General features: G+C 28.1%; 5 protein-coding genes across 13 annotated transcripts; 2 read left to right on the top strand and 3 right to left on the bottom strand.

Annotated features, from left to right (window-relative positions):
• Positions 1 to 6,637, bottom strand: LOC127071183 (DNA-directed RNA polymerase III subunit RPC1). Of its 2 annotated transcripts, XM_051010145.1 has the most exons (21): positions 6,205 to 6,637; positions 5,857 to 5,958; positions 5,537 to 5,672; positions 5,302 to 5,451; positions 4,879 to 5,214; positions 4,476 to 4,808; positions 4,269 to 4,406; positions 3,966 to 4,163; positions 3,646 to 3,882; positions 3,225 to 3,558; positions 2,892 to 3,141; positions 2,594 to 2,823; positions 2,160 to 2,510; positions 1,919 to 2,087; positions 1,505 to 1,844; positions 1,234 to 1,421; positions 1,025 to 1,172; positions 773 to 925; positions 486 to 686; positions 269 to 402; positions 1 to 149 (listed from the first exon to the last, which is right to left on the bottom strand). In XM_051010145.1, exons 2-21 carry the CDS (start codon positions 5,898 to 5,900, stop codon positions 62 to 64), a joined length of 4,158 nt encoding a protein of 1,385 aa, XP_050866102.1. In that variant the 5' UTR covers positions 5,901 to 5,958; positions 6,205 to 6,637; the 3' UTR covers positions 1 to 61. The 2 variants fall into 2 exon arrangements, with proteins under 2 accessions (XP_050866102.1, XP_050866101.1); XM_051010144.1 differs by lacking the exon at positions 6,205 to 6,637 and having other exon boundaries at positions 5,857 to 6,070.
• A 142-nt stretch (positions 6,638 to 6,779) lies between these two features.
• Positions 6,780 to 15,566, top strand: LOC127071184 (PHD finger protein 14). Of its 3 annotated transcripts, none has more exons than XM_051010147.1 (15): positions 6,780 to 6,923; positions 8,443 to 8,781; positions 9,894 to 10,058; positions 10,165 to 10,404; positions 10,551 to 10,762; positions 10,820 to 10,974; positions 11,051 to 11,325; positions 11,391 to 11,846; positions 11,937 to 12,225; positions 12,300 to 12,531; positions 12,633 to 12,820; positions 12,940 to 13,078; positions 13,188 to 13,480; positions 13,626 to 13,734; positions 14,326 to 15,566. In XM_051010147.1, the coding sequence occupies exons 2-15, from the start codon at positions 8,739 to 8,741 to the stop codon at positions 14,344 to 14,346; spliced, it is 2,817 nt and encodes a 938-aa protein (XP_050866104.1). In that variant the 5' UTR covers positions 6,780 to 6,923; positions 8,443 to 8,738; the 3' UTR covers positions 14,347 to 15,566. The 3 variants fall into 3 exon arrangements, with proteins under 3 accessions (XP_050866104.1, XP_050866103.1, XP_050866106.1); XM_051010146.1 differs by having other exon boundaries at positions 10,162 to 10,404; XM_051010149.1 differs by lacking the exons at positions 6,780 to 6,923; positions 8,443 to 8,781 and adding an exon at positions 9,477 to 9,662 and having other exon boundaries at positions 10,162 to 10,404.
• LOC127071187 (dynein regulatory complex subunit 6) lies at positions 14,293 to 18,591 on the bottom strand. 6 transcript variants are annotated; one of them, XM_051010158.1, is made up of 7 exons: positions 18,461 to 18,591; positions 18,069 to 18,148; positions 17,568 to 17,843; positions 16,369 to 17,385; positions 15,788 to 16,192; positions 15,494 to 15,637; positions 14,293 to 15,347 (listed from the first exon to the last, which is right to left on the bottom strand). In XM_051010158.1, the coding sequence occupies exons 2-7, from the start codon at positions 18,126 to 18,128 to the stop codon at positions 15,129 to 15,131; spliced, it is 2,121 nt and encodes a 706-aa protein (XP_050866115.1). In that variant the 5' UTR covers positions 18,129 to 18,148; positions 18,461 to 18,591; the 3' UTR covers positions 14,293 to 15,128. The 6 variants fall into 6 exon arrangements, with proteins under 6 accessions (XP_050866115.1, XP_050866112.1, XP_050866114.1 ...); XM_051010155.1 differs by lacking the exon at positions 18,461 to 18,591 and adding an exon at positions 18,296 to 18,442 and having other exon boundaries at positions 18,069 to 18,168; XM_051010157.1 differs by lacking the exon at positions 18,461 to 18,591 and adding an exon at positions 18,422 to 18,440.
• Positions 18,513 to 19,363, top strand: LOC127071206 (uncharacterized). Its single transcript, XM_051010229.1, has 4 exons — positions 18,513 to 18,662; positions 18,835 to 18,896; positions 18,991 to 19,105; positions 19,203 to 19,363. The coding sequence occupies exons 1-4, from the start codon at positions 18,628 to 18,630 to the stop codon at positions 19,264 to 19,266; spliced, it is 276 nt and encodes a 91-aa protein (XP_050866186.1). The 5' UTR covers positions 18,513 to 18,627; the 3' UTR covers positions 19,267 to 19,363.
• Positions 19,310 to 22,110, bottom strand: LOC127071193 (protein RFT1 homolog). Its single transcript, XM_051010173.1, has 9 exons — positions 21,961 to 22,110; positions 21,727 to 21,876; positions 21,406 to 21,608; positions 21,108 to 21,294; positions 20,746 to 21,030; positions 20,553 to 20,684; positions 20,346 to 20,477; positions 19,783 to 20,283; positions 19,310 to 19,694 (listed from the first exon to the last, which is right to left on the bottom strand). Exons 2-9 carry the CDS (start codon positions 21,784 to 21,786, stop codon positions 19,536 to 19,538), a joined length of 1,659 nt encoding a protein of 552 aa, XP_050866130.1. The 5' UTR covers positions 21,787 to 21,876; positions 21,961 to 22,110; the 3' UTR covers positions 19,310 to 19,535.
• Positions 22,111 to 22,135: the final 25 nt, after the last annotated feature.

Here is a 22,135-nt window from a genome sequence, read left to right as displayed (position 1 = left end):
TTATTCTTTTGTTAACATTAAATAACTTTTTATTATTAAAAATATAACAATTTATATATTTTTATACTGCTGCACTTTTTGGAGTCTTCTTATGAAATCTGGCATCATCAAATATTAACTCTCGTTTTTTTGGTTCCTCTTTATCTGCTGTATTTAATTAATAAGGAAAATAACTTTATAAAATATATTCAAATTATATATAACTGATATTGAAAAATATGGATATATATAAACGTATTTTATTAAAATATTAATATGAAAAGGATATTTGTGTAATAATTTGAAAATTCCTGTTCCTACTGGAACTGGAATACCCATTATAATGGATTCAGATACACCACAAATAATATCTTTTTGACCATAGTAAGCTGCATCGAATAAATGGTCTGCTGTTTTTTCGAACTAAAAAAAAAGAAATATAAATATATATATATAGTAATTAGAAGATTAATGTTAGGGCTTAATACATAAAATATTTTACTTACTGATGCTAAATTTAAAACAGATTCTTTAATCTTTGCCAAACCTTGTCTTGTGATTCCAAGTACTTCACCCCTACTTGTCATTAAATCTGCAACAAGCATGGCATGACGCCTATCAATACTCATACCGTGATTCTCCATTACTAACTTGATTTCATTCATAATCGTTGCTCTTGCTGCTTCAATACCAAGAGTTTTAAATACCTATACACGTTAATATAATAAATATAATTTATCTTTATACACTGTTAAATTTTATCGAATTCATATGATATTTAAATATGACATACTTCAATCGTATTATTAGATGTGGTTTTGGTGCCTAAAACTCCTGTTGTTGCCATCACTTCTCTCATATTATCTCCTTCAACGAAAAATTTGTATTTTGTTTTACCACCTGAATCGTCGTTATGTATTACAGCTCTAGATATCGATGGTAATCCCTAAATATTATCGTACATATATAAAGTAATATTCAAATAGAAATTCCTTATCATCATATATATGTACATACATGCATACATATATACATATATAATTACCTTAATTACAATATTAGGCACTATCTCTTTTAAGTGAGTAAGTGCATAATTTAAACTACTTTTTTGCTTATTAGGACTGATAGTGATAATAGAATCACTTCTGACAGTCACAAATTTTGGATTCAGTTTTAATTTTGAAGTACAAATTCTGTAAAATCATCAATGATATTAATTCTTTTTAATACAATTATACAAATAATTATACTTACGAATAATGTATTGAATTAACATCTACTTCTAGTTTTAATAATTTTATTCTATCTATATCTAATTTAATCAGAAGGAAACAATCATCCGGCAAATACACTTCCTCGATATATTGAGTTACTTCTCCCAAGGTAGTTTTCTCTATTCTACCTTTCACACGCCTTGCAAATTCAGGATCCGTATCATTCTCCTGTTAATACATAAATACATAAACAATTGTAATAATATTAACGTGATAATTATAAATAGTTTAATGAAAAAAAAATTACTTACTAAAGCTGCTGTAATAATAGGAGTACTAATTCTTGGATTTGCATTTATAATCTCTTTAATACGTGGTACACCTTGTGTAATATTCATTGATGCTACACCGGCAAAATGGAAAGTTTTGAGTGTTAACTGTGTTCCTGGTTCTCCTATACTTTGTGCTGCAAGTGCACCTACCGCTGTACCAGGTTCTATCTTAGCTCTCATATATTTTTCTTTGCAAGTGTGAATAAATTCCACTAACTGAGATACAGTAAGTCGCTCAAGATGCGACAATACAGGTGAATTTGTTTTAATATTTTGTCGATAACGAGCTATTTTACGCGCAACAGATTTCAGGAATGTGCTGTTTAAAATATAATTTTAATAAAGTAAATTGTTAATATAATTATTAAATAATATTGTCGTAATATTCCTTACGCTAATTCTTGTTTAAATTCGTCACTGAGACACTCATACTCTTCGGAATTTAACAATTCATTCGTAGCTTTAATCACGCTAGGACCATCTAATGGTTCCTCCTCTTTATATGGAGACTTAGCTTGTACGTGATCAAGAACTCTTTTGTAATCTACTGGACAGTCCTTTCCTACGAAAGTTCAAAGATGAAAAAATCTCTTAATATTATCGGTATAAAAAAACAATCAGACAGTTTTTTCACCTTCCATATATGTTGGATCCAATGCGTCACCACCATAAATTTCTTGCACTATATCTCCTACTGCATTTCGTACTGTCATATCATAATGAAGGCACAAATCTTCTAAACTCTTGACTAATCTTCTTTGCATATATCCTGTTTCTGCAGTTTTTACAGCTGTATCTACAAGACCTTCTCTCCCACCCATCGTATGGAAAAAGAATTCAGTAGGAGTAAGTCCTGAGTAGAATGAATTTTCTACAAAACCTTTAGCTGCTGGAATTTTAGAACGTCTTTCAAAATGAGGTAACGCCCGATCTTCGAAACCATTTGGAACTCTGTGTCCACTAATAGCTTGTTGACCAACACAAGCTACAAAGTTTAATATAATAATAATAAATATTTTAGATTTTATAGAAAGTTCAATATGAAAATTGGATTCTATAAAAACATACCTATCATTTGTGAGATATTGATAAAACTACCCTTACTGCCAGATAATGCCATAATTAATGGACTATTACTAGGATGAAGCTCTTTTAAACAGGATTTACCAGCATGATCACGTATAACAGAAAGTTCTTTCAATATCATTGCCTCTAAAGTTTCTTCTTCCGTACAACCAGGTTGACAAGCTAAACGTCCTTCTTCCATTCGTTGAATATATTCTGTACACTTAGAATAACTGAAAAAAAATGATGTATTGATAATAATTATTCTCTAAATTTTCATACAACAGAAACCCACAATTACCCAGCATTTAAAAGTTCTTGTTTAGCTCTGAGAAGACCTTGACCTGGTGTAACATCTCCAATACCAATAGAGAAGCCTCTATTCATAAGAAAATAACTTGCTACTCTAGCCAGTCTCCACATTGCTGTTGCAGCAATATCTTCACCCCAATCACGAAAGAGAATATAAAAGATATTTTGTTTTGAACCAGATCCTAATGTAGATTTATCCATGGAACCTGCTAATAGCTGTGAGTTTCGAATAATAACATCTGCAATATATTACTTCATTTATATAATAGATTATTTTATTAATAATACAAAATAAAAAAATATGTATATAAGTCTTACTTACATGAATCATTGATACATAATTCTTCATTACTAGTATAAGCTCTACCCTTTGTTTTTAAATTTGCTTTCACTGGACAAGCTTCATTGGGCCGCATAATTAAACTAAAAATTTGTTTACCTGTCCATAATTGAAGTGGTTTCAGAATTGTAGGTTTAGGAAAATCTATGTGCATATTAGCATCTGAACCTGCTAGTAGACAACTTGCCAATTGAGATGCTTGTGCTTTATTTAAAAACATATCTTTTTGTGTTAAAAGATATCCACCAGTAATAAAATCCTGTGTTGCTGCTATTAATAGCTCTCCATTGCGGGGTGTGACCAAGTTAGATTTATTCTAATTATAATAATTATTAATTATCACATATTGATCAAATACTTTCCACATTATTCAGTTAATTAATTATTAATTTATCCACATTACCCCCATTAATATCAAAGCTTCTGCTCTTGCTTCTTCTGTTTGAGGTAAATGAAGATTCATTTCATCGCCATCAAAATCTGCATTATAAGGAGTACAAACACATTCGTTAAATCTGAATGTTCTGTGGTCTAATACTTTTGCTTTATGTGCCATTATACTCAATTTGTGTAACGAAGGTTGCCGATTAAATAAAACTACATCATCATCCCTAAGATGTCTCTCAACAATGTCTCCAAACTAAAATTTGTATAAATAGAATATAACAACTTGTAAAATATGAGGAACTATAAATAATTTCTGAAATGAAATTAGATTATTACTTGTAGATCTTGAGCTATCTTTTGACGATTACCATAGCGAAGGAATTTTCTAAATTGGGTCTTTCCCTGCTGTACGAAATTTGCACCGGGATGTACATCAGGCCCATTTTTGACTAACTTTCGCATTAATTCTATATTTGATGGATTAACTCTCTCTGGGTATGTTAATATCTTTGCAACATGAATAGGTACACCCACCTACAAAAGTTTAGTTATTATAAAAAGATTATTACTGTGAGATTTAATTTGAATTCATTTTAATTTATAAAATCAATTTTTAGTTGCATATGAAACAAAACTTACTTGTTCTATTCTAAGATTAGGATCTGGTGAGATCACAGTACGACTAGAAAAATCCACACGTTTTCCAGATAAATTACCTCGAAAACGTCCCTGTTTTCCTTTTAATCTTTGAACCAATCCTCTGCCTGATTTTTTTGGCTATAATATACATTTCGCAATAATTATTGATCTGCCTAACATTGATTTAATTTTAACAATAATACTCACTTGCATATTCAATGGTATTCCTGACATTTCACTATTAATATAAAGAGCACAATGTAATTGTAAAAATTCCCAATCCTCATTATACATTTGCACTTTGGCACCACTTTGTCTATGTTTTTGTATAACATCATTAATAAAAACAATTTCTGATAATTTCATAGTAAGGTGATCTTCATTTGTGCCTGCTTTCAAATCTGATACGACACTTGGTCTAATACAAATTGGTGGTACAGGTATTCTCGTTAATATCAAATCTTTTGGTAAAGCACATTCATAATTCATCAATAAAAGAGGAATATCATTTGCTGGTATTCTTTCCAAAATACCTTGAACCTACAATTATATTATAATTTCTAGAAATTTATATTCTTGTAAGTTTCATTGAAACATTGTGAGATCTTACCTCTAAGGGATTTAATACATTGACAATTCCATTTTGAAGTATCCCATCTAATTCTTTATTATTTTCAAGTACATTGCTGTACTCTGCTAATTTTTCTTGAACAATAGTATCAGCTTTTTTCTTTGCTCTGTACTTCTCATGAACTATTTTAAGTAATCCAGCTTTTTTTACAGTACCATTGAGCTCACCACAATTTTGACAAGTTGTGGTCTTTTTGGCTTTTTCTAAAATCTGTTTTCTTAAAGCTTTACGCGTGAGATATCCCAAATTGGGATTAAGAACTTTAGATAAATATCGTTTTTTATCTGTATTGGAAAGCATTACATGGGAACATTTCTATGAATTAAAAATATATATTATAAATTATATATAAATATTACTAAATCATATCGTTATCAAAAAAATCATACATTTATATACTACCTTACAAATACTTTGAAGAATACCAATAATAGCTCTAAAATAGCCAACATGAAAAACTGGTAACTCTAAATCGATATATCCAAAATGACCAATACATTCGTTCAAAGATTTCCCACAAGATCCACAATTATTTGCATTAGAACAAGTACCCTATGAAGATAATAGATTAATAACTTAAAAGTATAATGTATCATCACTGTTATATCTTATAAATATAACCTTAATTTTTACATACCATGCGTTTGTCAAGAACACCATATTGTACAGGAGTATGTTGACTATCTTGACTGTATAAATTTTTAGCAACAACATGGATATGAGCTTGTCTTTCCATGTTATAGCGACTATCCACCCCAAAAGATACATGTGATCTAATAAAATAGTAACAAAATTAAAAATCATTTGCTTATCAAACTTTTATACAGTAACATATCTAGTAATACAAATATATATGCATAATGTATATCATAATAAATATTATATATATATATAATAATGATAATAAAACTCTACATATGTAAATGACAGAAACGTTTGATAAATGAATATACATACATTTTTCGGGCGACATCAGTTTCTCTGAATTGTTCTTTCACCATTTTTTAAGAATAATAATTATAATATATAATATAATTTTGTTGATAACGTTGATAAAGTCTATATATTGAGAAATAATATTATTAAAATAAAAAATTATCTTAGATCACACGTGCTAACCACATCGACCGTTCGAAGGAAAGACAACTAATGAAACATGACCGGTTTGTTTACGATCCTTCATACCTATCCTTGTCCAATTTATATCTATATAAATGTACATATATATTTTACAATATTAATAATTAAAAAAAGAGAGAACTTGGTTAAAGCAATTTAATAAATACAATAATTTTCAAGCTTTACATTTTTATAATTCTTTTGCGAAAATAAAAATAACTTCACTAGCCCTCCTTTTATAATGGTTTACGCCAACAAAGAATACAGCTATAACGCTTATCAGATTTTAATAAAAAAGATTTTATTTAAAAAATGAAGGTTTATACGAGAAGTCGGCTTTTTCAAATTTTGAAAAAAATCTTTCTTTCATTCATAAATTATTTTCGAAGAAACAAAATTTTTTGTGACGATATTAAAAAAAAAAAAAAATTAAGTTTTTTTACAAATTCGAAAAAGCAACTCCTCGTTTAAATCTTCGTCTTTAAATTAAAACGTTGTTCGTCAAAATCTTATAAGAATTATGTTTAGATTAATTGTTGGCGTAAAAGTCGTTTTCAACAATTTTAGTAAAAAATAAGTTTCGTATAGTAGCGCCCCTTGAAATCTGCGGTAAAAGAGACGAAGCTTCTACTCCTACGAAACGTGTGTGACTTTAGCGACAGGTGTGGAGGAAATATAAACTACAGGCACAATAGGTTTACACCTTCCCCTACCGTGCGTCTATCGTATCGGTGAATAAACTTGTGTAGGTTAGACCACTGTATGCGTAACAATCGGTTTAGTGTAGGTAAAGTATCAGTCAGTAAGCTGAAAGAACTCACACTTTACAGTCACTCATATTTATATCCTTCTTTGATGGTGGCGTGCATCTCGTAGTGATCCGTGCTAGATAGAACGCAGCGCCGGTACGCATTTGTTTTACAATAATTCATAAAGAATAGATATAATTAATACATATTATAATAATTAATATATAAATTTGCGACACAAACAAAACAAGATTTTGTCGATTATTTTGTTAAAAATAATAATTGAATAAGTGAATACTTACTACACACACGCATACACACACGTGCAACAAACAAACAAACACACACACACACATTATTTTAATAAAAATCAAAATATAAGTTCATTTCCGTATTATCTATAAAGTAGAATTTTCAGTGCTTTTTTACATCGGGAGGGGAGGAGGAAAATAGCAACAAACCAAACATTATTTACACGATTTTCTTTTCTTTTTTCTTTATTTTTTTCTCTCGAAAAAATATAAAGCTTTGTATCAAGTTCATAAAAGTCAAAGCCTCCTTTGACCGTGTTTATTCAATTCGATCAAAACAATTACATTTGGATTTATTGTTGATGTAAACCATTATAAAACCAGAGATGATGAATAGCCTTAATGTTCACAATGTTCAACGTTCAATGTTCAATATACTGCAATCGTCAAGATTAGAATATTGTTTAATTTATGTTTATATAAACTTCATAGAAATATAGGAATACACTAATTAATTATAAAATCATATTTTCATCAGCCATAACAAAATTATACGTCGATCATATACCTCGATAAAATGATTTGTAATTAACGATATTACTACGCTAATATCCCGCCAATGTTTCTCTTATTGGCTTTCGAGTATATATGATAAGCCAATAGTCGACGAGTTTTAAGGCTGTTCATTATTTCTTGCTCGAATCATATATAACATCAATAAATTGTTTATAATATTTAGAAATTCTCAAACGTTAACAGGTTTTATTAAATAGAAAATATATTAAATTTATAAAAAAATTTAATAATTCTATAATTAATATTGGTTAGGGATTCTTCAAAATAATACTATTGCTCATTAATAATATCATTTATATGATTTCGGACAGAATCAATTTGAAACAGAAATATTAAGAATATTTTTTTTTAGATTCTTTAGAACGATATAATGTTATAGAATAAAAAATCATAAAAAATGTTTAATGAGCAATGAAAAAGATTTTTAATGTTTTATATATGAGTAATCAATCGGCCGCCATATTGTCGCAAAAATTCCTATTTGTTGATTGACTTGCGAAGCAAGCGATAGATTATAAAGAAAAGAAAAAGGGTAGTTGGATTACTCGTACCATTGAGATCAATGCGCTTACTTCACAGAAATGATTCATTTCATATATATTTCGCTTTGCCAAATGTCATAGGTTTCTATATATTATTTTCGAAAAATAGTAAAATAAAGGATATTATAGAAGAACTAGGCAAAAAGAAGATTATTAATTTTTTACACTTTTGTCTCTATCGGAAAAGTTCTCTGCCATTTAGAAAAAAATTAATTAATTATTAATGAAAATATTGACATAATTATATTTAGAATACATTTATTCGTTTTCTCATTTTCTTCGTATTTTCGAACATCCCGCTTAAAGGATTTTCCAAAAGTTAATATGGCGACTTGACGATGAGAGCCGAAGCAGAAGTTCATACTTACAACAGCGTCAAAAGGATAACATGTACCATCGAAGAAGGAGCTTCCTTACGTTGTATTCTATTTTAATATTGACATAATAATTCACGTGAACTGATATGAGACGATTTGTCGGATTTATCGAATGTCAACAACCTCAGAATATATATAAGTATTTATTGTGATTAAAAAAGAAGAAGAGAAAATCGAGATAAAAGCATTATTTTGAAGACTTAAGATCCGTTTTTGTGACCAAGTATGTCTCAAGAAGACGACGTAGGATTTTTATATAAAACAATGAGTAAGTACACAAAAACTGTATATAAGAAAATCGCGATTATTTTCTATTAAATATTTTTATATTATTTTCGTTTAATATTTCGAACATTGAATGTCATATTACGGAATCAACGATCGGGAATGATGTATATATTTGTATACGAATTCATAATTTCTGTATCGAAGTATTCGGAAATAATACATATCTGAAATATTAATTTTGCGATATAAATGTAAATCTCTCGATAAGTATTCTACAACAAAACGATAAATTTTATATACATATATAACACTCGCGTGATTTGTACGTGTATGAAAATGGTGCTACGCGAAGAGAGAAATTTGTTATCTTTATTTGATTAAACTTCAATCAAAAATCATTTTGCATTTATTAATGAATGTAAATTTTATTTATCTATTCTTTTTCATTTTTCTTTTTTCTTTTCTCTTATTTTTCTTTCTTTTTCTTTTTCTTTCTTTTTTTTTCTTTTTATGAAATACTCTAGCCTCGTGTAAATAAGACTGGAAAATAATAATGAATCCTTATAAAAAAAAATGTATGAATGAATAGATCGAATTGTTTTGATCGATTTTATAGCACTTGTTTGGTGTGTTATATATACATAGTACATCTAACAATTACTTTTAAAATTAATTTAACGCAATATGCCGATGACACAACATGTATTGCATATGTAGAGAGAGAGATAATTTCACATAGTGACGGGTAGGAGTCCTATCGAGAACGATATAGCTACGCGTACAGTCAAGTGTAATTAAAACAAAAATTGTAAAGAAAGAGAAACATAACTATATAAATGTTATAGTCAATATTAGTACGAATTAGTTGTACTTTATATAGAAATTAAAAAAATCGGAATTAAGATACAATGAACAGTTCTTGTATGTATTTTTATTTTTTAATAAGCAACGAACATAACCTTAGTATCTTTTCTTTGACGTTTTTACTACTACTTTATTAATTTGTGTTAAACATATTATTGAATATTGAATGTTTTTATATACATATATAATAATAATAATAATTCATTATTTTTTTTATATAAATCTACTTTTTTAATAATTCTTATATATTTGGGTACAGAGAGAAATAATAGTATTATTATTTTACAGTTGAAAGAGATCCAAAGAAAAGAAGAGTAAAGCCTATTAGATCTGCACAACAATCATTACTTGATTTTGATTTAGGTGAAAGCTCTGATGATAGTGATTTTAGAATCGAAGATCATTGTGAAGAATCTGACGATGACTCAGTAGATTCTAATGATATTGGAAAAGGTTGCTTAATTAACTTAAAAATTAATTCAATTCTTTCATTGATTATTACAAAAGTAATAATATATAATTTTTTTATTTTTTTTATTTTATTTTTTTTTTAAAGAAGAAGAAGATGGGTCAGAAGAATCAGATGATTCTTTAGCTGATCCATTATTAAGTACAAAAGAGAACACTGGTCTGACTGTAGGAGACGTCATAGAACAAGCTCGTCAGCAAGCTATAAAAGGTGGACCATTAGATGAAAAATTGAACAAGATGCTTATTTGTTGTGGCTGTCTCGGTGATAGAAGTGATGATATAAATGAAATAGTTGAATGTGATGGATGTGGAGTTAGTGTCCATGAAGGTAAATTTTGAATACGATCTTAAAAATATTCTTTTTTAATAATTTTTTTAAATCTAAAGAAATACAGTTACTTTCATATATACATGTTTATAAGAGCCAATTAATATATTAATAAGAGATTATATTCAATAATCAATATATTGCAGGATGTTATGGTGTATCAGATGTAGAGAGTTTCTCCAGTACTGATTCTTTGTGTCAATCAGCTCCATGGTTTTGTGAAGCATGTAGTGCAGGCATTGAAGATCCATCATGCGAACTTTGCCCTAATAAAGGTGGAATTTTTAAAGAAACTGATGTAGGCAAATGGGTTCATTTAGTCTGTGCTCTCTACGTACCTGGCGTAGCTTTTGGAGAGGTAAATTATTTATAATATAAGAAGAAAATTTATAACTATATATACTATTTATCTTAGGTGGATCGACTATCAAGTGTAACGCTTTTCGAAATGGCATATAGCAAATGGGGTGCAAAGCAATGTTCTTTATGTGAAGATGCACGTTTCGCTCGAACCGGAGTTTGCATTGAATGCGATGCTGGAATGTGTCACACATACTTTCATGTTACTTGGTAAGATGCATTTTACACATTAAATATCAATATTTATACTACTAGCATGGAATCTTAACAAGTATAATATTTGCAGTGCTCAGCGGGAAGGTTTATTATCTGAAGCACATAGTGAAGAAGTGGATCAAGCTGACCCATTTTACGCACATTGTAAATTACATTCTGATAAACTTCTTGTTCGTAGACGCAGACGCAATTGGTTAGCGTTGCAATTACGTGCTCAATATCGACAACAACTTTTAAAGCAACCAAACCATTTAGATACAGAAGAACAACGCAGGATTCAAAGAAAATTAGCAAAACACAGACATAAATATTTAGCCCATAAAGCATCTCGTCCGCCTCCTTGGGGTATATTATAAATATGTTAAATCATTGCAATACTTCTTGATATTAATAACAATCATTATTTTCAGTACCGACTCAAAAGATGCCTCGTCTTTTAACTACATCTGCATCTGCATGTCGTCAGTTGGCAAAAAAAGCTGAATTAATGGGCGTTGATACAGCAGCATTAGAAGCACAAGAGGCGCAACTTGTAGCTTTAGTGGATGTAAGAAAAAAATGGCATATTCCTCCAGCTTTCAGCGTGGAATTCATAGGATATTACTTGGATCGCAATTTACGTGTTACGTCAATGAAAAGAAGATTACAGGAGCTTCTTGACATTAATTCACAATTATTAAATGAACAACAAAGATTAGATAGAAAATACGATGAAGTGATGAAAGACAACGAAGAACAAATTAGGGTAAATGTAACGTTGAAAGAAAAAATTGACATGTATCATCAAATGCTGCGAAATAGCGGCTATGTTAAACCATTGCCCCTAATAGCAGATTTAGCCAAACCAAGAATTGCACCTACACTTGGTAAATGATTTTTAAATGTATATGTTTTCAAATTAATTGAAAATTATTAAAATATAAGTTGGAGAAAAAGGTAATCTGTTTCTATTTAAGGTACAGGATTAGGAGTACCAACTGCAGCTGCATTAAAAATGGGTGTTGGTTTTCCGCTACCGGTGGGAAAAGGAGCAGAAGGTATACGTGAAGGTAGAGTACTGAGTAGTCAAGCACATGATCAAAATCATAAAAGTGAATTGACTTTGAGACACCAATGTGGCATATGTAGAAGATCTACTAATCAACATCTTCTTGCAAAATGTGATACGTGTCATCTTCATTACCATTTGTCATGTTTAAGTCCTCCTCTGTCTCGTATGCCTAAAAAAACCAAACTTATGGGATGGTATGTGTATGATTCTAAAGTAAATCTGATATACTTAATGAAATGTTCTATTATTTATGATTTTATTAAAACAGGCAATGTTCCGAATGCGATAAAGAATCTTCTGGATCGGAGGTTGAACGTGTAGATACCTCGGCTCCTCGTAAATTAAGGCACTGTAAGGATGATTCTAATTTAACGTCTACGCCACCTCAAGAAATCCAAGCACCTATGACACCAACTACACCAACCACATCTAAAAGTGCATCTACACCACTTAACAATGTAACGAACGTTACCGTTCCTGATACGCCGACGACACCAAAGGTATTATTTATTTTAAAACAAGATTGATTTAAACCAAATCGTTAATATATATATATTTATTATCTTAACGTTCTATTAAACTTGTTGAAATTAATTTACAGCTAACTATAAAACCTATGTGTCCACAACCATCAATGACAGAAGAAGTTCAACTAGCTGAATCAACACATAATCAACAATGTACTAATAATATTACTATAACAACAAGAGAAGGATCCCCTGAATATATGGTGGCTTCAGCAGATGGTACAGAATCTGTTTCACAAAGGAGTGCAAAAAAAAGGCGAAGGTATATTGTTTTGCCTCATTTTATAAATTTTATATAATATGAGATAAGTGATTTATTATTATTATTATTATTATTATTATTATTATTATTATTATTATTATTATTATTATTATTATTAGAGAAAAACATAAAAGGTATACTCCTGATCCAATCACTGGCGTAAAGCAAAGGAAACGAAAACATAAAAGAAAAAGCCTTGATATAGAAAATCCAGATTTACAAGCACAACCAGAAGTTCATAGACGAATTACTATAAAGGTATACAAATTTACATCTCTATAACAACATTATATTTCTGATAAGTAATTAAATATTTTTATTGACATATATTTATATATCTTTTTCTTTTTTTTCTTTTTCGACAAAGATAAAACCAATTCCACGACCGGATGGAGATGTAGCTTCCAAATCTAGCCCACAAATGTTTGTCGCTACATCAACGAGTACAGAAATTACACCACCGCCACCAACGCTTAAACTTTTACCACCACCACTTCCACCACCTTCCACGAATGTTGTTACAATGAATACATCTAGTAATAGTAACGTCAATAATAATACCAGATTACAAGCAGGAAATGTAAAAAGGGGAAAAGACGCAGATCTTCTTACACAGTGTAATGTCTGTGATACACCTGGTACCAGCCAAAATCTTGTAATGTTAGTAATCGTACTAAAAACTCACAATACTTTATTATTGTTATTATTATTATATTTAATATTATATTATAAATTATCGTTATATATATAGTCAAATATTTTTTATACTAATTTCATTGTTTCTAACATATCATGTACTTTGTAGGTGCGACGAATGCAAAAAATGCTATCACTTCACGTGTTTAGACCCTCCAGTGAAAAAATCTCCTAAAAGAAGAGGCTATTCTTGGCATTGTGCTGACTGCGATCCTAGTGTAAGTTAGTTTTTTCTTATCATCCGGTCAGTGATGTTTTCGGACACAGAAGTGAGATATTTCTCTAAAGAAGCGAGCTGATATGACTAATTATTATGCTCAACAGCCATACAGATTATTATTATTATCTGTTTTTATTTTCAATAATGATGTACAAAAAAGTTTAAAAAAGAATGATATAAACAAATAGTTTTGGCGTTGAGTTAAATTGTGCACAAGTAAGTAGATTTTAAATAATTAAGTAAAATTGGCTTACTGTATTATTAGAGTTAACAATTTTTTACAAAGAGTAATTACATTTTCATGAAGCAGATGTATGATATGTAATGAAAAGATATATTTTTTCATACATTGCTTTGGAAAATAAAAATTTCGTTAATATTATTGTATTTGAAAAACGATTTCTTCTTATACATATAATCTCGTTTAATGTATATTTTCAGTATCACAAGAGATCTAAATAGTATGTTGTATACTTAGATTTAACTATATTGCAATACTCTCATCTATGTTCTAAAACTGTCACTGGATGCAGACAATTTAAATAAATATAACAAATTCATATTAGTAAACGTATTTCTTTAATTTCAGGCCTCTGAGTCAGAGACTTAATATCACCCATTTTACGTCTGCAGCCATAGTACTGCATTCACTTATTCAAAGGCAATGTCATTTATCTCAGTGTCATTATAATTTTGTAAAGTAAAAAAGAAAAACAAAAATAAAATTTAAAACAAAAAAATAAAAGAAAATAAATATAAAGATATAAATAATAAATACAAAATTAGTATTAAAAAAATGTAGAACTATTTCAAAATAATAATTAAAATTCCAACTTTTTTCTATTAATGCTGGATATATAATGAATCATATTGTAAATATAAATCGATAATGTCTCCTCTTTATAAAAACTATATATTTTTTCGTCGTACCATTTTTAAATTCTTTCTTTGCTTATTACAATCCTGCAGACATATATATGTACATTTGTCGTTTGTGTACAATATTTCGTTATCGATGTATTTTCTCCTCCATAGTTTTTTAAGTAATGGTAAAGGCGAGTTAACAAAAAATAAGTACCGTTTCTTTTTGCATCTCCGTCCGTGTTCAATTTTTACATAACTTTTACTAAACTATATACATAAATCCAACACTATAAACACTTTATTAAAAATTTTTGTATACCTGTCTAGATTAGTTATTTAACTAATAACTAAATATACATAAAATGAATTTAAATAATATTAATCTCAGTTTCTTAATTATAAGTGTATAGAATATATATATATGTGTGTATGTGTGTGTGTGTGTATATATATTATATAATATTTATTTATATATATACACACGTTATTAATAATATCAAGTATAAAATTTTTAATAAAAAAATAATTTTATTTATATATAGATGGTGGTATTGGTATTGGTGCATGCACATTATTATCCAACAATAAATTGTTTTCTGTTGGTTGTGTATATTCCATGTGCAAAAAAGGCAAATTGCGTATTTCAAAAGTTGTTATTTTTTTACAATGTCGTATATCTAAATATTGAAGACTTTTACAATTTTCTTGTATATATTCTAAACTTTGATTTGTTAATTGTATACAACCCTGTTAATGAACAAAAAGCATAGATATTAAAATCCTTTGAAGTAAAGACTAGAATAAATTTAATATATTTAATAGTATTTAATTTGATTTAATTATATTAGAATTAATTAGAAACGATCTAATTGTAAGTCTAATACTGAATATACCTGAAGGTGAAGGCGTTTTAATCTATGTAAATATATAGCAAGATACGAGACGCCCAAATCTGATATATTATAACATTGTGTTAAATCTAACTCCTCTATAGCAGAATTATTTTTTGCTAGATATTCTAATCCCACATGTGTTATCTGTAAAATAATTTAAAGATAATAATCTGCAAAAAGCTTGTAAGCTTTTTATGATATTATTATTATACATATTTAATCTTTTTATCTGTAATATATTACATCCATTTTAATTAGTCAATTAATTTTTAAAAAAATTAAGTTATATTTTACCTGGCAACATTTTCTTAGACTTAATACCCTCAATTCTATAAAAGCAAAATTATGTGTCAAACTGACATCAGTTATCCTACTGCAACCTGAGAGATCTAATTCTCTAAGACCTTTCAAACGTGTCAAACTGAATGTAGGTATTGTTACAGGTGATGAAGTTGAAATATTCTTCCATAAATTTTTAATATAACATGTTCTATTAGCATCACATACTATTTCTTCTTCTGCTCTTGAACGTAAACTGATTCGCAATAATGATTCTGGTTGCTTATCAGTAACATTAAGTTGAAGAGATTGTATATCTATGTTATCACTGGTATCGATACCCATCAAACCAGCATCTGTTATTCTATCACAATGAGTTACTTTTAACGTTCGTAAAAATATAAGTTCTTCAAATATTTTCTGGAAAATATAAAAAAAAAACATACTTATTGTACTATAATATTATATGTATATGTAAAAAAAAAATAATCGTGTTTCTAATTTGTTATATAATATATATACATTAATATAAAAATATAACAAAAGATAAATTATATCAAACAAAATAAAAATAATTAATGCAGTAGGTTAATTACCTGTATTGTTATATCTGTAACAGCTATAAAACAGTAACCTATATCAAGGTACCTTAAATTTGGAAAACATTTAACTATACATCTAATACACGATTCATCAAGATTCAAAGCATTAACAGAAAGTTTCAACATTTTATCATTCCTAATGTCATTTTTTGTAGAACAGTCTGCCTCTTGCACATTTAAATCTATATTATCTGCTTTTATATCCATTTCATTATTATTATATTGTAAATTATTTTGTAATTCATTACAAAGTCCATCAGTGATACATTTGGAGGTAAGTTGCTCACATTCTGAAATATCTAATTCTCTTAGGTTTCTGAGCAATTGTATTTGTTGTATACCAGTATCTGTGACTGCCCTGCATCTTCTTATATTTAAACTTTCTAATTGTTTCAAATGTTTACATATGACAACAAGACTAACATCTGTTATTCGAGTACAAAAGCTTATATCTAATAATTTTAAATGAATTTGATGGTATGTCAATGTTCTAATTCCAATGATAGTTAATTGATTACAATGTTGCAACTTTAATGTCTCCAATCTAAGATTCTCCAATTTCGAAAGAGTTGCTAAAGCAGTTCCATCTATAAGTGTATGACTGAAGTCTACATGTTTCAATTGTTTTGCAGAAGAAATAATATACTGCAAAATATTTAAAAATGTTAATACTGATTCTGAAGCATAAGTGATCACATTATTATTAGGATAGAATTTTTTATACAAGCCACAATGAAAAGATATTTCGCAACCTTTTAGACTGAGTGAATTTACATTCGGGCATATAGAAATAAATTTATTAAATAAAGCATCACTTAAATATCGATTATAAGTGAGACTAAGTTCATGTAAAAATTTTAGTTTTTCTGAGAGTTCTTTTATATCGCTGTCATCTTCCAAAAGTCTGCCAGACATTAAACATTCTCGACAAGAACTGATGTGTAATGTTTTCAAATTGTTGCAATGCTTAAGAATCCCAATTAGTGTTTTTTCACTGAAATCACAACAGAACTGCAAACAATATTATTTGATTATCATTCATATTTTAAATAAAATTAATAAGGAACATAATTTATCTTTAATTTATAATTTTAATATCAAGTCTGAATAAACCTTCCTTAGTCAGTATTAAAATTATAAATTAAATTAGATTTAATTTTAATTTTGAGTCTTTAATAACTGATTTATTATACCAGATGAAGACTCTTCATAAAAGGTCCATATTGTCTCCAAAGAGACATTGTACTTTTTAATTCCACTTCTTTGAAAATAAAATTATAAAATGGTCGAAAAGAATGTTCTAATATATGTAATACATCATTTAAATTATCTATTCGTGGTGGACCAAGAATCACTAATTGTTGATCTATAAACTTTGTAGTAAGGGATGCTTCGTGCCATATCCGATTAACCAATCCAGCTGCCATTCTATCAGATATAGATAGATATGACATTATATGTATAATTACCTGTTAATAGGAATAATGCAAAAAAATGTTAATATAAGGAATTTCCCTAAAAGAATTTAGAAATAATATTTGGAGAAAAATATTTTATTATCATATTTTTATACTCATTGTGTCAATGCACATAGCAATTACAATGATCACCTAATTTCATCAAATTTCTCAAAATTTTTTGACATTCTAAAAAATATATTTCTATTAGATGTTTTCAATAGATGATTAACTTACATCTATAGGTAATTGTGGTATATCAATGTTTATTGTGCTCTGGCTAGATATTGTTTCCATTGTTGACCTCAGTTATTGCACTGATTTCATAAAATAAATGCTATCACATTATACAATATTACATTAATTTTTATATAACGATTATTAGACTTAACTCAGTTAATTTATTCTGTTTTTACAATACAATATTCAATTATTAATGAATAAGTTAAATATATTCATTATACCTTTGAGTAAAAGAACGAGCACATATATTCATATTCGTTCTAATGCTCTCATTTAAATAAACATTACGTTTATATAAAAGATAGCGATTACATAAACCTACGTAACATTGTGCGCACGATTCTTACTCAAGTTTGTTCAAGTTTTTTGACAGTTATGATTCTAACCTGTAGGTTATATTAAGTCACCGTATCTAACGTATTGTAACGCTAGGTGCATGTAAAATGGCGACATGTATATTGATATTTACGAAATATCTTCTCAACGTCTCATATTAAGTTCTCTATATTATTTTTTTTTATTTTCTTGAACTGTACTTACAAAAAGCTTCAGAATGGAAAAGAATATTGAAAAAACTTTAGATGAAGTGTAAGTTTTCCAATATTATTTCATTTATGTAAATTGTGTATGTGTGTGTTGTGCGATGCGCGCGCGTTTTATTTGGATTCCTAACAAAGAAAACAATAATAAACTATTGTTAGTTTATTAAGTTAAATTATTAACTTTGTCGTATTTTAAGTATTCATTCATTATTTCCTAGAAAAAACAATGAAGCTACAATTGGTTGCATCTTGGTTGATCGTGCAGGATTGTGTTTAGGAGGTATGTTGTTAAATGAACTGTTTTTTTATAATGTACTATTTTATATATATATATTATATAATAACAAATTTCTTTTTACATACATATTCTTTAGTCAAAGGTAATGCTTCAAGCGATAGCGCAGGTATTATAGCAGCCATTGCAGATCAAGTTGCAAAGTTAGAAGTTGCTTCAACTTGTCCGATTGTAACAATCCAAAATGATAACAGGTAATGCAAATAACACTTTAATTATGTATATACAAGTAACATGCACATTTTTCAAGTGGATATTAAATTGAAAATATATACTTTTAATTTCTTATAGGAAATGTCTTATTCAACGACAAGGACCAGTAGTTGGTGCAATTTATAAACATGTTGCAAATTAATGTTATTATCTTTGGGCTTATTTTTAATTTACTGTAAGATATGTTATAAAGTATGATGTATTTTGTTACTTATTCTTATACATAGAAAGGAAGATAATTATATGCCTATTATGTTATAATCAACAATATTATCTTATAAGATTATCTCTTTCAAAGTATAGGAAATAAAAATTACTATTATGATTTTATAAGATTATAGAATTGCATTGCAATCTAATATTTAAAGGATGCAAGTACTAATAAAATATTTACACTTTAGGAATTTAAGGTCAATCATTCTTTTTATATTTGTTTTTCCTTTCATACCACTTGTTACCACCAAGTTTAATTAATTCATAATTTTCATATATCCATGCAATAAGAACCATTATAAATGTTACGAATCCAATTAACAAATGCAACATTTTTTCATCAGGGAAGAAATAGACCTAAAAATACATATACAAATGCATTATTAACTTAATTATAATATTTTTAGATTCTTATCTATACGAATGTAAAAAATAATTTCTTTACATGTGATAAGTTTGTGATAACTGCAGCTAGTAGTAATGTAATAGAGAACATTCGTTTTGGTACTAGTCCAAGTAAAGGATTGTGAATTGTGCCAGAATGACGTTTATTAATGAATATCATTGAATGCACAATCCTCAGACTCATATTAAAACAATTTCCAAGAATAAAACCAACCGGTCCAAACCAAATAACAAATAAATAAGATGCACCCAAAAATGCTACTGATTCATAAATCATTATCAAATTGTTCTTATTTATAGTTGCACTATCAGCTGTTGCATTTGTATAACATTCAGTCACACCATTGATACCCAGTAATAATATAGCCAAACAGTGTGCTCTCAATAAGAGAACTGGTAAATTTGATGTTAATTTTGTACCACCATATAACCAAAGTAATGTACTTGAATAAGATTGTCCAAATACTAAAATTATAAAGCCGATAGCTGTAACAGCTGAGCACATATGTGTAAGTACATTTATACTTTCTTGAACTTTTATCTGCAAATTGCAATTTTTAATTTATATTTCTTTCAATTTCTTTTAAAAATTTATATACTTACTGGATTTTGTTCCAATAAAGATTTATCTCTTTTAACCATTTGTGTAAAATAAAAGTATCCACTGTCTTCAATTGGACGAAAAATAAATCTTGCAGCCAAAGAACCCAAGTTGTTGACAACCTCGTACGTGCCCTTATATTAAAATAATAATTATGCAGTATCATAAAAAAACGTAATATAAATAAGCAATATTTGTAAATTAAGTACCTGTTCGGTAAATGAGAGTACTGGTATAACAGTCATGATTAACCTTTCACCCTCTGTTAAAATTTGTTTTAAAATTCCTTGTCTAAAGAAACTCCATGTTAATATAGTCAATTTTTTATCTAAATATGGGTCCTGAAAATTTCTTATTTTGATTATAAAGAGGTAAAAGGAAGACCTTAAAAAAAATACATACACTATTTTCTAATTGACCAGGCAAAAAATCCTTTATTGTTCGAAATGGAAACTCTGTTGAAATATATTCATCATTCATATCCTTCAAGGATATTCTTCTTTTTTGTTTGAACTTAGTTATACTATTAATGTAATAATGAAAATATGCATAATAACTAGTCGTATAAAATATTGCTGCAACTAATTGTGCTATGCCAAAAGCAAATAACGCATTTTCTGGATAGTAAAGTATTAATGGTACAAACGTTAAAGTACGGATAGTAATCATGATTGTGTCTAGCACAACCTGAAAACAAAATTATATTATGTATTTACCACATAACAATAATTAAAATATAATAGTATAAAGATAAATTTGTTTACTTTAAGTTTAACAAAAAGGAATGCATTGGCAACTAATTGTACAATTAGAGATGATAATTCTATGATACAAGATAATGCCACTGCCCATACTGCAAATGTATAGTAAGGAGGTAAACTTTCAGAAGTTGATAAAAAAAAGAGCCAAATATATCCAAACAGTGAAGACATTACAATGCAAATTGGTACTCTGAAAAATATAATTAATGCTTTAAATATATAATATAATTTTATTAGTAATCATAAATAAACAATATAATTAATAAATTAATCTCTGCAAGTAATTATACAGAACACTAACGTTATCCAAAGTAGATTTACAACTTGAGCCCAGTTATGTTCAGATGTATTGGTTAAACATGCCTTCATAAATGGTTCACGAGATAAGAATAATATCATAGATTCTAAAAGTAGTAATCTCACATTGATTACACCCAAAATTGCTTGTCCAACATGACGTACCACAAAAGCATTTAGAACAAATGTAACACAGCGACATATTATCTGTAAAAATTTTTATATACATATAAAAAACATAGTGGCATAATAGATAATGCAATAAATAAATAAAGCATAGAAAATTAACAAATCGTTTTAAAGAAAATATATTGATATATAATACCTGAAATATGATGTTGAATGAAGCATTTTCTAAGCTGCTCTTTAAGATCGATTGCGACATATTTATATCTAATTAGAAACATTCAACATTTCGAGATTCCCGCCATAAACATTGATGTTGACAATATATTACGTAGGATTTGTAGAATATCTAAAACATAAGTGAAATCGTATTTCCATAATAATTCTTTGCGCATACTTTCTTTGACATAAGAAATAGATAAATATTACTGACATGATAACCAAACATCAACGATTACACTTGAATCTAATGTATTTCATGACGCAATTGTCAAATTTCCCTATATCTTATTTTAATCTAGTAATTTTGCATCTAACATACACACGCTGGTAAAAATATTGTAATAAAGACAATAGATTTTCATAATCTATTATAGATTAATAGATAA

This window comes from Vespula vulgaris, chromosome 21 (genome assembly GCF_905475345.1).
Source record: "Vespula vulgaris chromosome 21, iyVesVulg1.1, whole genome shotgun sequence".
In the NCBI taxonomy this organism is placed as follows: Eukaryota; Metazoa; Arthropoda; class Insecta; order Hymenoptera; family Vespidae; genus Vespula; species Vespula vulgaris.
This window is presented reverse-complemented; position numbering and strand designations above follow the sequence as displayed.

Excerpts from the sequence above, each read along its gene's own strand:
- LOC127071183 (XM_051010145.1), bottom strand. The coding sequence starts at position 5,900 with ATGGTGAAAGAACAATTCAGAGAAACTGATGTCGCCCGAAAAAT. Across the intron at positions 5,673-5,856 it reads ACTGATGTCGCCCGAAAAAT|ATCACATGTATCTTTTGGGG; the intron begins GTATGTATATTC and ends CTATTTTATTAG. Across the intron at positions 1,422-1,504 it reads CTATTATTACAGCAGCTTTA|GAGAATGATACGGATCCTGA; the intron begins GTAAGTAATTTT and ends ATGTATTAACAG.
- LOC127071184 (XM_051010146.1), top strand. The coding sequence starts at position 8,739 with ATGTCTCAAGAAGACGACGTAGGATTTTTATATAAAACAATGA. Across the intron at positions 10,059-10,161 it reads TTCTAATGATATTGGAAAAG|AAGAAGAAGATGGGTCAGAA; the intron begins GTTGCTTAATTA and ends TTTTTTTTAAAG. Across the intron at positions 13,735-14,325 it reads GTGCTGACTGCGATCCTAGT|GCCTCTGAGTCAGAGACTTA; the intron begins GTAAGTTAGTTT and ends CTTTAATTTCAG.
- LOC127071187 (XM_051010158.1), bottom strand. The coding sequence starts at position 18,128 with ATGGAAACAATATCTAGCCAGAGCACAATAAACATTGATATACCACAA. Across the intron at positions 17,844-18,068 it reads TACCACAATTACCTATAGAT|GTAATTATACATATAATGTC; the intron begins GTAAGTTAATCA and ends TCCTATTAACAG. Across the intron at positions 16,193-16,368 it reads TTACAGATATAACAATACAG|AAAATATTTGAAGAACTTAT; the intron begins GTAATTAACCTA and ends TATATTTTCCAG.
- LOC127071206 (XM_051010229.1), top strand. The coding sequence starts at position 18,628 with ATGGAAAAGAATATTGAAAAAACTTTAGATGAAGT. Across the intron at positions 18,663-18,834 it reads GAAAAAACTTTAGATGAAGT|AAAAAACAATGAAGCTACAA; the intron begins GTAAGTTTTCCA and ends ATTATTTCCTAG. Across the intron at positions 18,897-18,990 it reads TGCAGGATTGTGTTTAGGAG|TCAAAGGTAATGCTTCAAGC; the intron begins GTATGTTGTTAA and ends CATATTCTTTAG.
- LOC127071193 (XM_051010173.1), bottom strand. The coding sequence starts at position 21,786 with ATGTCGCAATCGATCTTAAAGAGCAGCTTAGAAAATGCTTCATTCAAC. Across the intron at positions 20,685-20,745 it reads CTGGTCAATTAGAAAATAGT|GACCCATATTTAGATAAAAA; the intron begins GTATGTATTTTT and ends AGAAATTTTCAG. Across the intron at positions 20,284-20,345 it reads CTTTATTGGAACAAAATCCA|ATAAAAGTTCAAGAAAGTAT; the intron begins GTAAGTATATAA and ends TGCAATTTGCAG.